The 16766-nt window shown below is 34.6% G+C and overlaps 1 protein-coding gene across 2 annotated transcripts; it reads left to right on the forward strand.

The window, feature by feature from the left end:
* The first annotated feature begins 4581 nt into the window (after positions 1–4581).
* On the forward strand, positions 4582–16364 carry LOC107759925 (diacylglycerol kinase 5). 2 transcript variants are annotated; one of them, XM_016577933.2, is made up of 13 exons: positions 4582–4719; positions 6053–6277; positions 6595–6717; positions 6822–6950; positions 7274–7359; positions 8399–8522; positions 9332–9380; positions 12530–12612; positions 14555–14622; positions 14737–14811; positions 15006–15093; positions 15289–15405; positions 15725–16364. In XM_016577933.2, exons 2-13 carry the CDS (start codon positions 6065–6067, stop codon positions 16043–16045), a joined length of 1476 nt encoding a protein of 491 aa, XP_016433419.1. In that variant the 5' UTR covers positions 4582–4719; positions 6053–6064; the 3' UTR covers positions 16046–16364. The 2 variants fall into 2 exon arrangements, with proteins under 2 accessions (XP_016433419.1, XP_075112381.1); XM_075256280.1 differs by lacking the exon at positions 4582–4719 and adding an exon at positions 4759–4894.
* The last annotated feature ends 402 nt before the right edge of the window (positions 16365–16766 follow it).

Raw genomic sequence — 16766 nt, forward strand, 5'->3', positions numbered from 1 at the left:
AAGGAGAGAGACGCAGCAGCGGCAGAGGCGACGGCGACGGGGCGACGGCAGCTGGGCGGTGGTCGTTGGTGGCGTGGGTGGGCCTCTGGTGCTGGGAGTTGGAAGGGGGGGTTTGAGTGTGAGAGAGAAAAGAGAGATTTTGGGAAATTTTTAGAAAGAATGGGAGGGGATCCCGGTTTTGACACTCTGGAATTAAAAATAGCGACCACAGTTGGTCGCTATTTTGGTAGGTAAATCAGTTTTGAATTTTTAGAAATAGCGACCAAAGTTGGTCGCTATTTCTAAAAAAATTATATTACTCTTAATTCAATTTAAAATTATATATATGTAGTATAAATTTAGGATTTTGATTCAATTTAAGCTATATGTGTGTGTGTGTGTGTGTGTGTGTGTAATACAATTTAAAATTATGTACATATGTAGTATAGATTTAGGATTTTAATTCAATTTAAGCTATATATATATATATATATATATATATATATATATATCTAATACACTTATACTTAGTGCATAGTATAACGTAAGTATATATATTATATATATATATAATATAAGCTATATTCGATACAGTATGACCTAATACACTTATACTCAGTGCATAGTATAGCGTAAGTATATATATTATATATATATAAGTTATATTCGATATAATACTACCTAATACACTTATACTTAGTGCATAGTATAGCGTAAGTATATATAGTATATATATAAGCTATATTCGATACAGTATTACCTAATACACTTATACTTAGTGCATAGTATAGCGTAAGTATATATATATATATATAAGCTATATTCGATACAGTATGACCTAATACACTTATACGCAGTGCATAGTATAGCGTAAGTATATATATATTATATATATATATATATATATATATATATATATTATATATATATAAGCTATATTCGATACAGTATGACCTAATACACTTATACTCAGTGCATAGTATAGCGTAAGTATATATATATATTATATATATAAGCTATATTCGATATAATACTACCTAATACACTTATACTTAGTGCATAGTATAGCGTAAGTACATATATTATATATATATATATATATATATATATATATATATATATATATATAAGCTATATTCGATACAGTACTACTTAATACACTTATACTCAGTGCATAGTATAGGGTAAGTATATATATATATATATATATATATATATATATATATATATATATATATATATATATATATAAGCTATATTCGATACAGTATTACCTAATACACTTATACGCAGTGCATAGTATAGCGTAAGTATATATATATATATATATAAGCTATATTCGATACAGTATTACCTAATACACTTATACTTAGTGCATAGTATAGCGTAAGTATATATATTATATATATATAAGCTATATTCGATACAGTATTACCTAATACACTTATACTTAGTGCATAGTATAGCGTAAGTATATATATAAGCTATATTCGATACAGTATTACCTAATACACTTATACTTAGTGCATAGTATAGCGTAAGTATATATATTATATATGTAAGCTATATTCGATATAATATTACCTAATAGACTTATACTCAGTGCATAATATAGCGTAAGTATATATATATATATATATATATATATATAGAGTAGAGAGAGAGAGAGAGAGAGAGAGAGAGAGAGAGACGCACGATTCATAGTACTATTCATCCCTTGTATTACAAAAGTATTAACGACTTATATTTATATTATTTAGATAGTAATTACATAAGTGATTTTTAATTTTGACCATTGTTGACCTGAATAGAGACCAACTTTGATCGCTATTTATTCAAGAATTTAGTTTAGCGACCAAATTTGGTCGCTATATATAAATCAGATTTAATTATATTTCATATAATATTTAAATTAATAATATAATTATTAAAATTGTATAACTGGACCCCACTTAAGCGACCAAAGTTGGTCGGTATCTGCCTACCCTTTAAGTAGCGACCAACGTTGGTCGCCATTTTTATATTATATATATTTATATTTTATATATTTTTTTAAAATAATAATATAATTATTAAAATTTTGTAGGTGGGTCCCACTTTAGCGACCAACGTTGGTCACTAATCTCAGTAAATATTTGACCAAGAAAGTTTGACCAGTCCAGTCAACATTTTGACTAATATAGCAACCAAGTAGCGACCAACCTTGGTCGCTATTTTGTTTCTTTTATTTATTTTATTATTTTCGCTAGTTTAGCGACTAACTTTGGTCGCTTTTTCCCACAGACCAATTTTGATCGCTAAATTTTGATCGTTTTTTTCCGAATTTCTAGTAGTGTTTGTAGACTCATTCATATAGATGCTACTTGATGCATATCACTTTTAATTGCTTTTTTGGCGTATTGATAAATATATTGGTCTTGATATCTGCGAAAACATGCATTATATTACATGCTTAAACTGTGCATACCATTTATATGTCGTTTTTATGCTTTGCTACATGCATGAAATTTGCTTAGTCGAGATATGATGCATCACTTCATATGCTCTATTTATGCATATTGTTACATGTTTTGATTGTGATTAGCTTATTAGAGGTACTTAAAATACATGACTTTCTATAAAAATATATTAAATATTTATAAATTGATAAATAATATAATAAAAATAATAGTAGTATCTTATAAATAAATAATATCGAATTAATGAAATTTCAATAAGGAATTATTTTTGTTACCAACTCATGTAAAAATAAAAAGTTAGATATGAGCTTAGAAAGTATTTTTTATGAGAAGTATTTATACAAATGATAAGAAGATAAAATTAGTAAAACACAAAGTAAACAAATTCTAACGTGTATTAGATATTATTTATAACTAGATATATAAACATAATAGTTTTAAGAAAATAAAACTACTAAATAATTATAAGTTGGTAACTAAGAATAATCAGTATCTTGACTATTTTTTAAAATAACCAATATCTTAATTTTATATAATTAATAAAAGCTTCAATCATGAATTTGATTTTTTTACCAACTCATATGAATATAATATAAAATTTATGATTTATTGCACTTTTTAAATAATAAAAGATAGATATAAAGTTTAGAAGGTGTTTTTATTAATAATTACTTACACTAATAAATAGAAAATAAAGCTAGTAAAAAATTATATTTAACAACAAAGAGAAAAAAGAAGAAGAAGGAAAATATGAAAAGTTACAAAAGTATATGAAAGCAAACCATAAACAACATATACAAAAGTATATGAAAGAGGAGAATAAGAGAAATGAAAGAGAAACAGTGTAAATAGAATAATACTTGATATATTTGAAATAAATAAATACAAATAATGAAAGTTACATTAGCTTAATTACCCAACGTAGTTACCATCAATTCTCATCCCCGTTAAGAATTGCAGAGTATAATTACACTTCTTAAATTACATCAAATTTTATATTGACCAAGTAATTACTTGATCACATAAACATGATAAACCGTGTAATTATATCTAATTACATACAAATTTAATTCCAATAAGTTGCTTTCTAAACATACTCTTAATGAATTTTTTAACACATATATAATATTTGTATCAAAAGCCACTAGATTCACTGGGTTTGAATGAACCCATCGCTCTAGGATAAGGCCACTAAAGCTTATGCTTTAGGCCCTCGAGAGTCAGAGTCCCCTCTCCCCCTCCCCCAACTCCCACCCAAACTTTTTCTATTAGTTATACTTATTTATATTAGTAAAAAAATTTTAAGTTAACAAAATATTAACATTTTGTTTTAATACAACATTGGTTCTAGTTATCAAATATTTTATTAGTAGATATGAATATTTAAATAATTTAACTCGAAATTTTAAAATATTGGACAATGCTATAGTGTAATACTTAAAAGAAAACTTAAAACCTGAAAGAAAATTTGTTAAGACCATACAATTTTTTTTTGGTTATGTAAATTAATCGTGTTTATTTGTTCAACAGTTGTCACATTTTTAATGTTTTTTCCTCACGTCTTCTTAAGTTTTGGCTTTAGGCCTCCGATTTCACTGAGTCGCTCCTCGAAACTCATAAGTAACACTCTAGCTATGTTTGTGCTCAGTTTTACTCGAAAAGATTGCTAATCCCAAAAGGAAAGGAATAAAATAATAGACCTAACCCAAATAAATTGAAATAATTGAATCACATTGAAATTACTTAACCGAATTGCGTGCATACAAAATTAAAAATACTAAAATTAACCTAGTAATTTATTGTCTTTCACACCATAAATTAGAAATTAATTTCCACTGTCCTCTCTTCTCTCCCTCTAATTAACCAGTCTTCATATATAAGAAAATTTTAAAAAATTAAGGAAAAAAAAAACGCGCACACACACGCGTATCCAACTAATTCAGAACTCTTCAGTTCCCGCCTACCCTTAATTATATAATAATATCCACATGCTAATGACTCATGAGTTGCTTAGCAAAGGAAGTTACGTATTAATCAACGAAAAGTCGAAACCATGTGAACAATTAATATGTATTTATTTTGTATAATTAATCTTAAAAATGCTTTTATTTTTCCTCAGTCAGTCAACCCCCCCCCCCCCCCCAATGTCTACATCACGCTTCTGTTAATTGATTTAATTCTCATTTTCATTTTAAGATCCGAATCAATTTTCCTCCCAAAATAGGTTGCATTTTCTGATTCCGCTGGAATTTCTCCATCAAATAATCTCCTGTTTTCTCAGGTAAAATTCTCTTTTCGCTCCCTATTTCTCAACCAAAATCATTCGCTTTGTTTTTTATTTATTATTTATATTATCACTGGAATCAGAAGCAAGTTTCAATTTCATCAATTTCGAGTGATCAATCTATTTGCATTCCTCGTTATCGTTGTTTATTATTTGAATTGCGTATTAAGATGTAATTTCTTGATCTCCTCCTGAAAATGTTGTTGTTTTTCGGCTTTTTTAGCTATCCAAATGAGTGCTAACTTTTGTATGGGTCACTCTTTGTTGCTTGAATGTTGGAAGGAAATGTTGACCTATATGATATGAAATTCAGAGTTTTCTGGTAGAATCCCATATTGTTTGGGGTATGGATTGTAGTCTCGGTAGAATTCGGTATTATTTGAGGGTATGGATTGTAGTCTAGTTATATGCTCTTGGGTAATCCTCACTACTTAGCCAGCTTTAGGTTTGAATTCGGTTCAAGGTCAGTTTTCTTAACATATTATTAGAGCGAGAGTGCTAGATTCTTTTTTCTTCTTCTTTGGGCTCCATGATATATCATCCACGCTCCAGATATCTAGCCTGGAGCATGTGATAGGTATTAGAGTCCTTCATTGGTTGAGAGTATGGGTTGTATTCTCTTTATGTGGTTTGGACAATTCTCACCACTTGGGCTACCTTTGAGTTGAGTTAGGTAAAATGTCCATTCTTAACATCTCTTATGCAATGTGTTATTAGATATCCGATTATGTGTTTTCCATAAAGTGAATACCTTAATTTTATACGTTCAATGCCTTCATTCCCTACCTAGCATTTCTTCATTTTTATCATTTTTTTTCTTTTATATAACTCCGCCTGTATGAAAAAGATAGCCCTTTTGAATCCCTGATTAAGGAGGAGAGTTGTACTAAGTTAATTACCACTGTAAAATAGTTAAACTATGAAATGGAGGATTCATGTGCCTAAGGGGATGGCAGATGACTGAGTAGTTGAAATGTAGGATTAATAACCTAGAGATCTCAAGTTCGAATTCTACCTACAATCCTTAGTATGAGCCCACCTAGTCCAACCTTGATATGCAAGTTTACCCGGCAGCTACTCTTGTGAGTTTTAGCAGGCTGACGGGTGGATTAGTAGAGTTGCACAAAAGGTGACCCGAACACCGCCATTGAAGAAAACATGGATATTGAGGATTCATATAGCCGAGTTTAACTAATTTGAGATTGAGGGATAATTGATTGATTGATTGATTGACTGTACATATAACAAGTATCATATTCATGTAAATGAACTGGCGCGGTGGTTTCTTCTTATCCTAAATTTAGTTATGCCAACTCCTCTTGGTCTGCAGGTAGCACTATTTATGGCCTCTCCCGAAAGCAACTCCAAAGGAAACCTAGAGAGAGAGTTCTATATTCCTACCTATATACTTGCACCGGATGCAAGTCAGAGTGAAGATTTACAGTTGCCTGATGTACCTACATGCCCTGTGCTAGTATTCATCAACTCTAAAAGTGGAGGTCAACTTGGTGGAGATCTTCTTCATACATATCGATCACTTCTTAACAAATATCAGGTACTGAAGCTGGTTGCCTTGATTAACATTGCAAAGCTTGGTGAATGTGAAGTGTGAGACTAAATCAAGATAAATTCTTTTTCAGGTCATCTTTTACCAATTCTCAATTGAAAGTAGAGAACCTTAGGTTAGGTTGTGAACAGTACCACCAAATTTTTAATGGGTTATGTAATCTAGACATGCCACTTCTCTGTTTCTTTTTAAGCCTGATATATAAGTAGTATGGCTCTCTCATATCATTTTGTTTTTTCTGTTCTTTGTGTTCTCAATTCATCGTTTTAAGCAGATCTCTCTTATAGTTGCATCTAACTTTTCAGGTTTTTGATTTGGGAGAAGAAACTCCTGATAGTGTTTTACGGAGACTGTATTTGAATCTAGAAAAACTAAAGAACAATGGTGATGAATTTGCCACCAAACTTGAGGAGAGACTGAGGATAATCGTGAGTACAACTCTTTTAAGCAGTTTATTATTTCTAAAGAGTTTCTTATTAATTTACCAGATGATTGCTTCACGGCATATAGCAATGACACAATTGTTTATTAGGTTGCAGGTGGTGATGGCACAGCTGGCTGGCTTCTTGGAGTTGTATCTGATCTCAAACTATCTAAGCCACCACCAATTGCTACTGTGCCATTGGGAACTGGAAACAACCTTCCATTTGCTTTTGGTTGGGTAAGGATCTTTAGCTGAAACAGCTCAATTCACCAGATATTTTCTGGATTTCTTTTTCTGTCAATGATTGCTGTCAATAGAGTTGTCTGAGAAGTGTTAAAATGCTTACTGCTATCTCACTGTGTAGTTACTTTCTTAGTTTAGCCTATGCTATGATGAAGTTACCAATTAATCACATGAAATTCTTATAGACAAACCAGCACATAGACATTCTCGCTTAAATTAACTGCTGGGTTTCAAGTTATTTTATCTGTAATACATTGATGTGTATTCACCATAGAGGATGATACACCATGTAATAAGCATTTTGTGGTTATTGGCAGGGCAAGAAGAATCCAGGAACTGACCAGAACTCGGTTATCTCATTCTTGAAGCAAGTAATGGATGCAAAAGAGATGAAGATGGACAGGTTATGCCATGCAAATGGTCCAATATTCTTTGAGTTAGTTCATGTATATTACAACGGCCTCTGTGAGCTTTTACAAATAGAAAGTTGATCCCTTGAAAATGAAGTTCAATTTTTCTCTAAAATTCTCGCCGGTAGCTGCGAGTTATTGTATGCTCTAACCAAATTTGAGTATCCCATTTAGAATTACTGAGATGAGAGTTAGTAATTTCTAGTGAATGTAATTGCAGGACATATAGAGCTCACTAGTAACAAAGATCTTTTATTCCTAGAATGAAAGGAAAAGGGAAAAAGTAATATTGAGAAATAAAAAGGTAGGCCCGATGTCTTATCTGTACTATTCCTTTTTATCTTTAAAGATACTTCTTTTTGTGGACTTGGGCAATACTTCAGGTGTTTTAAGTTGGGATTGATGAGTATACTTTAATCCAGTTGATGAAATCGTGAAAGTCTAGCATACATTGAAAAGATATTCGGAATGGCATACATGGTACCTATTTGCAGTGTCTTCGTATTTTTGTTGGTTTAGTTTATTCTGCAGTAAACAAAAAAGTGATACCGGAAGCATACATGCCCATTTTTTTATTCTTTTGTACAGTACTTACGATAGGACCACATTTTGTAGGTATTATGTTTATCGTGAGAAATGTTGGTAACATGTAAACTTAATTCACAAAATAGAAGTAACATTAGCAATCCATTACTGCTGATATTTCCAAAAGCTCTTTTGCTTTATGGTCTTGAGGACAAAAATATATCCAGAAACAGATAGATATAGTTTTTAAGATTTTCATTTAATATTGTACAACCATAATAAACCATATCGCAACTTCATAAGTTTTTGAGGTTTGTGGTAGTTCTGATATATCATAAAGAAGTTTTATGGAAGTTCTACTATTGCTCTACCCAATATTCTTATTGAGGTTTGAAAATTTATCTAATTTCGTACAGTACTCAGAATATTTTAAGTGATCTTATAGTTTAATTGATGACCCTGATTGAGAGCAATCAGCAAATATTGAAAGATTTGCTGTTAAAGCAGTTGGCACATTCTAATGAGGATGAGAGCACCAAAAGAAGGTTCCTGTGATCCTATTGCACCACTTGAATTGCCTCATTCGTTGCATGCATTTCACCGAGTGTCTTCGTCTGATGAGCTTAATGTGGTAAGAGCTATGCATAAGGAAACCTTTATTTTCTATTTTGAATAAATTACAGCTCCATACAGTCTATCTCCATCTTTCATGCAAGCCTGAGGTCCCTGTTTCCTATAATTTTTTTGGTGTTGCATTCTTTGCTGACAACTGACCGTATGTAAACCTGGTTATGATTCTGTGGAGCTCCTTGTCACGGGCTTAACTTTTTCCCGACGCTAGCGGCACCAAAATGCCCGTGCGGCGCCTGTAGTCTCCATTAACCAAATGGTGGTATATCTTAAGCCTTTCCTTTGGTTTTGTTCTTTTCCTTTTTCTATATAAAGGTAAAGGCATCTTCATTTAATGGTTGGATTGGAATATCATATTTTACAACTGCTTGCAGTGTGCTAATTCAAATTCATTGACCTATTTCCTTTTTGAATGTAAATCATTTAAGTATAATATTCTAATATAATCTTCACTAGAAAGAAGGTGCAAATTTACAACCGACTGTAATGCAAATTGAAAGACTACAGCACATTTAAGAATCTGAATCTATTATAGGTGTATACCTCTTTCACAGTCATTACACTTTAAAAAAAATTCCTGGGTTTTTGTATTTACTTGCGCTTATGCGGTCTAGCTTCAGGCTAGGTATGTAATTCCACTTTGACATTCCTACTCCAATATTCTAAATTGATTATTAAATGACAAGTGGACATACATGCATGATTTGTGGATTTTGAGAATCATATTTCATTTTCTGTCTGTTAAAAAGCTTTACCCTTGTTGAAAATGAAGAGGATAAGAACAATAATCAAACTATTTATATCCCACAGGAAGGATGCCATACATTTCGTGGAGGATTCTGGAATTATTTCAGCATGGGTAAGGAATACACTCCTGATTATGAAATATGTTCCTGAACGCCATCCAACATTTTCATTTGTTTTCTGCCACATTTAATAACATTAAATAGGAAAGGATATGATAAGAAATCTGTCTTACATGAGGTTGGATTCTTATGCCACTCGTGTGAGATAAGGAGGAGGTTTCAGAAAATTATTATGCTATCTTGTGGTTAATCATGAAAACATGATACTAGAAAAGACAAAACTATCTTAATTAGTGAAGAAATGGATTCTTTTCCACATTTAAGCTACATTTAAACTGTCTTTTTTATTTTTGTATGCATGATTGTTTGAATAAAGGTCATCAGTGCAGATTAAGCTTAACTACTAATACCAAGGTGAAAAAGTGAGTGCCACTACACTTCTTTTTAAAGCCAAATAACTTGCCCTACTGACATTGACCTCCTATCTAAATTATCAAATTCAAGGGACATCCCTACTAATTAAGAAACCCACCAACCTTCCCTTTTTAGTATTTCATTTCATAAACTCCTATTTACTAGCCAATGTTAGGTCTGGGCAAAGGAGGGGATAGGAAGCTGTTCAAGTTAGCCAAGATTAGGGAGAGGAAGGCTCGGGACCTGGATCGAGTGAGGTGCATCAAAGACGAATAAGGTAAGGTATTGGTGGAAGAGGCGTGTATCAGGCGTAGATGGCAGGAGTACTTCCATAGATTCTTGAACGAGGAAGGGGATAGGAACATCGTGTTGGGTGAATTGGAGAACTCAGAGAGTCGGAGAGACTTTGGGTTTTGTAGGCTTATTAAGTGTGAGGAGGTTGTTGTGGCTATACGGAAGATGAGCAGGGGTAAGACGACTGGGCCTGACGAGATCCCGGTGGAATTTTGGAAAGAGGCGGGTAGGGTAGGCTTGGAGTGGCTTACTAGCTTGTTTAACGTCATTTTCAAGACGAAGAAGATGCCCGAAGATTGGTGGTGGAGTTTGATGATTCCGTTGTACAAAAACAAAGGTGATATCCAGAATTGCAACAATTATAGGGGTATCAAACTGCCGAGTCACACTATGAAGGTTTGGGAAAGGGCGGTGGAGAAGAGAGTTAGGACATGCGTATCTATCTCTGAGAACCAATTTGGATTTATGCCGGGACGGTCAACTACAGAAGTCATTCACCTTGTGAGACGATTGGTGGAGCAGTATAGTGAGAGGAAAAAAGACTTGCACATGGTGTTCATTGATCTTGAGAAAACTTATGACAAAGTCCCGAGGGAGGTGCTATGGAGATGTTTGGAGGTTAGCGGAGTCCCGATAGTGTCCATTAGGGTGATTAAGGACATGTATGAAGGTGCTAAGACTCGGGTGAGGACTGCTGGAAGAGACTCAGAACATTTTTCTATGGAGATGGGGTTGCATCAAGGATCAATCCTTAGCCCGTTTTTGTTTGTCGTAGCGTTGGATGTGCTGACACGACACATATAAGGGAGGATGTGGTCTATGTTATTTGCTGATGATATAGTACTAATTAACGAGACGCGAGGGGGTGTTAACGCTAGGTTGGAAGTTTGGAGACAGACGTTGGAATCCAAAGATTTCAAGTTGAGTAGGTCGAAAACTGAATACTTGGAGTGTAAGTTCAGTGATGAGAGACATGAATAAGAAGTGGAAGTAAAGATTGATACTCAAGTCATTCCCAAAAAAGATAGTTTCAAGTATCTTGGATCTATAATCCAAGGCGACGGGGAGATTGACGAGGATGTTACTCACCGCATTGGAGCGGGTTGGATGAGATGGAGTCTAGCTTCGGGGGTTTTATGCGATAAGAATGTGCCGCCTAGACTTAAGGGCAAATTCTACAGGGTGGTGGTTAGACCGGCTATGTTGTATGGAGCTGAGTGTTGGCCCGTCAAGAAGTCCCATGTCCAGAAGATGAGCATAGCTGAAATGAGGATGTTGAGATGGATGTGTGGATATACCAGGAAAGACAAAATAAGGAATGAAGTTATTAAGGACAAGGTGGGAGTGTCTTCCGTGGAAGACAAGTTGCGGGAATCGAGACTGCGATTGTTTGGGCATGTGAGGAGGAGAGACATAGATGCTGCGGTCAGGAGGTGTGAGAGGTTGACCATGGCGGGCTTGAGGAAAGGCAGAGGTAGACCAAAAAAATATTGGGAAGAGATGATTAGGCAGGACATGTCGGTGCTTCACCTAACCGAGGACATGACTAGCGATAAAAAGGTGTGGTGGTCGAGGATTAAGGTAGTGGGTTGACAGGTGGTTGTGACTTTCTCCTAGGTTTACCAGTAGTACTAGTAGTATCCTTGTTGGTTGAAAGATACTTTCTTCTAGTTTGTTAGTATATCCGGTGCTTAGCTACCACGTTCATTGTTTTTGAAAATTGCTACTGGAGCCTCCCTGATTGTAACTATTTGATGCTACTTTTTCTCCCCTTTTACTGAAAATTGTTGCTCCCTGATTGTTACTATTTGATGCTACTCTTTCTCTCCTTTTTCCTTATTGTTTTTTATCTCCCTCGTCTTTCTTTCTCCCCCCTCTTTCTTCTTCTTCTTCTTCTTCTTCCCTTTTCTTCCTTTCCACCTTTTCTTGAGTGAGGGTATATCGGAAACAACCTCTCTACCTCTCTAGTTAGGGGTAAGGTCTGCGTACACACTACCCTCTCCAGACCCCACATGTGGGATTATACTGGGTTTTTGTTGTTGTTGTTGTTGCGTGAGATATGAGCTAATTGGCCAGTGAATCATTTCGAAAACCAATACTGACCCTTACCTTAATTCTTGTGTCAAACGTAAATAACCTCTATATATGTGTTTTAAGATGATGTCTTTTATAGTTAATTCATAGTGTTAATTTGAAACCAGAAAGAAGGTTTTTTTTATTTTTTAAAATAGAAAGAAAGATTGACAAATATTTGGAATAATTCAGAGCTAATGAGGCCCAAGAAAAGCCTGCATTGGATAGTGATTTTAGTAAATGACGACTGCTATTTGTCTTCGAAAGCAACCTAGTATTGTAGTTGACAATTGACATGAATAAGGTGGCTACAAGTTATGCCAAACCCAAAAAGGAAATCTGAGTGTATTTTGAAAGTATTATGTTACTTGTACTATTGTTTATCTGGTACTACATCTAATCTTAAATTTTGTGTCATCAGGGATGGATGCACAAGTATCATATGCATTTCATTCAGAACGTAAGATGAATCCAGAAAAATTCAAAAACCAGCTTGTTAATCAGGTATTGAAGTGAATGTCAGGATTAAGATGACTTGGCACCATTTTCATACATTTATTCTTGAATGTCAGGATTTAAGGCTTGGCTCCATTTTCATATATTGTCTTAATCATTGTGTATCCTTATGTAGCAAGGTCAATGCCTCTCTATCTTGTACTCAATAGATTATAGATTTGTGCTACCTGAAAAGTTAGAAATAGCAAAATAATTGTGAAGTTTATAGCAAAATAATTGTGAAGTTTAGCAATCGACTGCGCTGATAAAACCAATAGTTGAAGATGTAATTGTTCTTGCCCAGGAGGGCAGGAACGGATTTATGGAGATCCTTAGTCTCTCCAAGGGCTAATTTGCATCTTCAATTTTCAGACTTGGGGTCAAAGAAAAAGGTTTCTATAATTTTAACTTTGTTATGGTGTCAGCTTATTAAAATGTGGATAGGTTGGGCCTCCTACTTTATATCTCCTTTGTTGAGACTGAAGACAGTTTAAAAATGGACTAGAGAAGAATGAAAAAGAGAGCTGTCATTATCCTGAGCAAGGTCATTAGAGAATTAGGTGATTGGAATAAAAGGAGTAAAGTTAGGGACTGTTTAAGAAGGTTTGTCCTATTTTCTTTTGCTTCAAGTTTGAGAGGGGGAATCAGTGAGAGTGAGCTTATTAGAGATAGCTATGAGAAGATCCAAAATTATGACGCTTTTGCATCCTAGTGGTATGTCATTATACTTCATTATTGGGTTAGACATTTTGCTTCTAAGATCTAGTACACTTCTGGAGACTGCTTTCCATCCATTCCTTTTCATGTAACTTCTTGTGCATTATTTTCATTAACCTGTGATCTACCTTTGTCTCGTTCCTTGTTCTTGTGCCGAGGGTCTATCGGAAATAGCCTCTCTACTCCTCCGGAGTAGGGGTAAGGTCTGCCTACTCACTACCCTCCCCAGACCCCACTTGTGGGATTTCACTGGGTTGTTGTTGTTGTTGTGATCTACCTTTGTCTTTGGAGAAACTGCTTCTTGCAATCCACATTACTCAACGTCGCGAGTCATTTTTAGGATCTCGAGGAACTTTGCATCTAATCATGAAGATTTTACATGAAAATCCTATATAGATAATGACATAAAATAGAGGGGATCATTTGCTTGAAAGTTGGTTTGCACACGTGAAGAAATGGAAAGCACATTTAATTGATTGCTTGACCAAACATATTTTGGTGGGGAAGTATATTTTGCACTTCACTTCATTATTCAATAGGAGTGATTAGATTAGTGTTGACCAAACGGATCTTTGCCTTGTTAATATCACATCCTGATTGTGTATATGACCATTAATATCATTAAATATATATATCAATCAACCAGCTGGATATAATCTGCATCTCTGTTATGCAATTAAGGACATTCTCTCGTTCTACCTTTCGCTCACCTTTTTCATAATGTTTTCTTCTTTATCCAAAAGGAAAAGGAAAGCACAATAAACCGAAAGTAGCATGGTACTGAATGATGTAACACAGTTAGAGCAATATGGACCAATTTAAAATTGCTACAGAACATTGACAACATTTCTGCTACCACATTATGTACCATCAGAAAGGGATGGTACATAATGTGGACCAATTTAAAATTGCTACAGAACATTGACAACATTTCTGCTACCACATTATGCACCATCAAAAAGGGATATCACATTATCTTTTCAGCTTAATATTTATTAAGTAAATGGAATTGATGGTCTCCTTTGTCAGTGTTCATGCTTAAGTTAAGTTATTGTGTTTTCCTTGAGGTAGTGATTTAGCAATCTCCAAGTTTAAGCCTATTGTCTCCTGCTGTACTCTAGCTTATATAAACGCAAGACCCTGGATTACATGTGAAAACAAGCATTTCCTATTCTTCTACAATCGATATTATTTGTGGAAGTGTACCTTATGGGTTTTCTGGCTTTCTCCTTAGAGTACATATGCAAGGCTTGGATGTACGCAAGGATGGTTTTTTGCGTCCCTTTTTCATCCTTCTTCAAGGTGAATCTGCACTCTGCAGTGTATTTTAATACATAACTTCTTGTAGATCTTTCTTTACCATCACCTCATTGATGGTATATATTATGAGAATATACGGGTTTGCATTTACTGCAGGAACATAGCTCAACTGGCCAAGGTTAAGATAATGAAAAGGCAAGGTGAATGGCAAGACCTTCACATCCCTCACAGGTAGCATCAATTATTTGTTGTAATTTAGGAACTTTAGAACACCACCAGATAGTCTCTTTTTTTGTCTCTATTAAAGTAAAAGATTCTGGCTTTTCTCCTATACTATAATTCACGCTGCATTATGTTGCAAGTTGATTGCTAAACATGACAAAATTTGAGTTATAAACAGTTTTCTTGTCCGATTGTACTTGCAGTATCAGGTCAATTGTGTGCCTAAACCTGCCTAGCTTTTCTGGTGGACTGAATCCTTGGGGAACACCAAATAGCAACAAACGCCGAGATGTATGTACTCGATTTGCTTCTTCCACCATCTACTGTTTTTTTTCTGTTTTCTTTGCGTGTTCATATGTCTGGGATTTGTGTGTGCGCACATGTGGTGATATCAATAGATTTCTGTCTTAAAAACTTAATTCTATTCCATCTTGTTCCTGCTCAAGTTCATATTCACATTCATGTACTAATCATTGTAATGGACAGAGGGACTTGACTCCACCATTTGTTGATGATGGCCATCTTGAAGTTGTGGGCTTTAGAGATGCTTGGCATGGAATGGTTCTTCTTGCTCCAAATGGGCATGGGACACGGCTTGCACAGGTTTTGGATATTAATTTGTTCTTATTAATATAAGTGCGTATAGGCATACCATATTCATATGCAGCAATCAGGTGTTATTATTCAGTGATTCAATTTTCAGTTGGTCCAAAGTGGTCCAAATGTTAAATTCCATATTGCATATAAGATCCTTACGACTGATTAAACATAAGATCAATACGTACCAGGATGAAAAGATTGAACTGATTGAATATCATACTAGGAGGATGAAAAAGCTGAACTGATTGAATATAAGATCCATAAAACTTTCCAAGACGTGCAACTATCATTTGAATTTTTTGTTCGATTACCCTGTTTGTAGGCACATAGAATCCGGTTTGAGTTCCATAAGGGTACAGCTGACCACACATTCATGAGGATTGATGGGGAACCGTGGAAGCAACCCCTCCCAGTAGATGATGACACAGTTGTGGTAGAAATCGCTCATCTTGGCCAGGTTAAGATGCTTGCTACCCATGGTTGCAGATCCAAAAGTATGCACGATCTTTCAAGCCATGATAATCATGATGGTGATGATGGGGATAGTGGTGAAGAGGATTCGGTTGTGGAAGAGCAGAGGAAGTTTGGGGCAGCAGACACATTCAAAATTCCTGATGAAGTTGACATTTCTCATCTCAGTTGATTCTGTTATCTCTCGTCGTTCAAAATTTGCTTCTACTACAACCTCCATATTAAGTCTGTGATATAGTAGATGAAAAAAGATGGTTTGTGTGCGATATAATGACAAACATTTCAGTATCTGCATAGGGAATTTCCTGGTAAATTTTAGTGTAAATGTGTTAGTTGAATTACTCGGTATATGATACTGGAGAACCTTGAAGGCATCTCTCTATTTATGAACATGTAAACCTTTTATAGGCAATGTTTGAGCCTAAATTCTTGGATTTTAAACTTGCATTTTCTGTCACTTGAAGTTTCAAGTAAGTCACATTTTTATGCTATTCATTATTCGGTGCTATCTGGATGAATCATGTTACAGCCACTCACCAAAATCCAGACCTATACCGGTCCAAATTTTTGTGCTGGCTATGTTTTTCTGAATGTTCCCCTCTGTTACTGTTGCTTCTGCTCCACAAGCAACAGAAATAGGGGGCAGCTTATGCAACCTCGTGGTGCAGAACGAAAGAGAGGTTTTTCTTTTTAATTTTAAAAAGGAAAATTGAGGGGGGGGGGGGGGAGGGATTATAAGGTGGGGAATTAAATCTTAGGAATCGATCGAGGGCATTTCAATCATAACTAATGGTAGTTGGCAACTGTCGGGAGTTTAATTTAATATACCAAAATCGACCAGATTATACTAAAGATTAAAAGTTTATAGGTAAAATGATGACATTATCAACATC

This window comes from Nicotiana tabacum, chromosome 1 (genome assembly GCF_000715075.1).
Source record: "Nicotiana tabacum cultivar K326 chromosome 1, ASM71507v2, whole genome shotgun sequence".
Lineage (NCBI taxonomy): Eukaryota > Viridiplantae > Streptophyta > Magnoliopsida > Solanales > Solanaceae > Nicotiana > Nicotiana tabacum.

Excerpts from the sequence above, each read along its gene's own strand:
- LOC107759925 (XM_016577933.2), top strand. The coding sequence starts at position 6,065 with ATGGCCTCTCCCGAAAGCAACTCCAAAGGAAACCTAGAGAGAGAGTTC. Across the intron at positions 6,278-6,594 it reads CACTTCTTAACAAATATCAG|GTTTTTGATTTGGGAGAAGA; the intron begins GTACTGAAGCTG and ends CTAACTTTTCAG. Across the intron at positions 14,623-14,736 it reads CTTTTTCATCCTTCTTCAAG|GAACATAGCTCAACTGGCCA; the intron begins GTGAATCTGCAC and ends CATTTACTGCAG.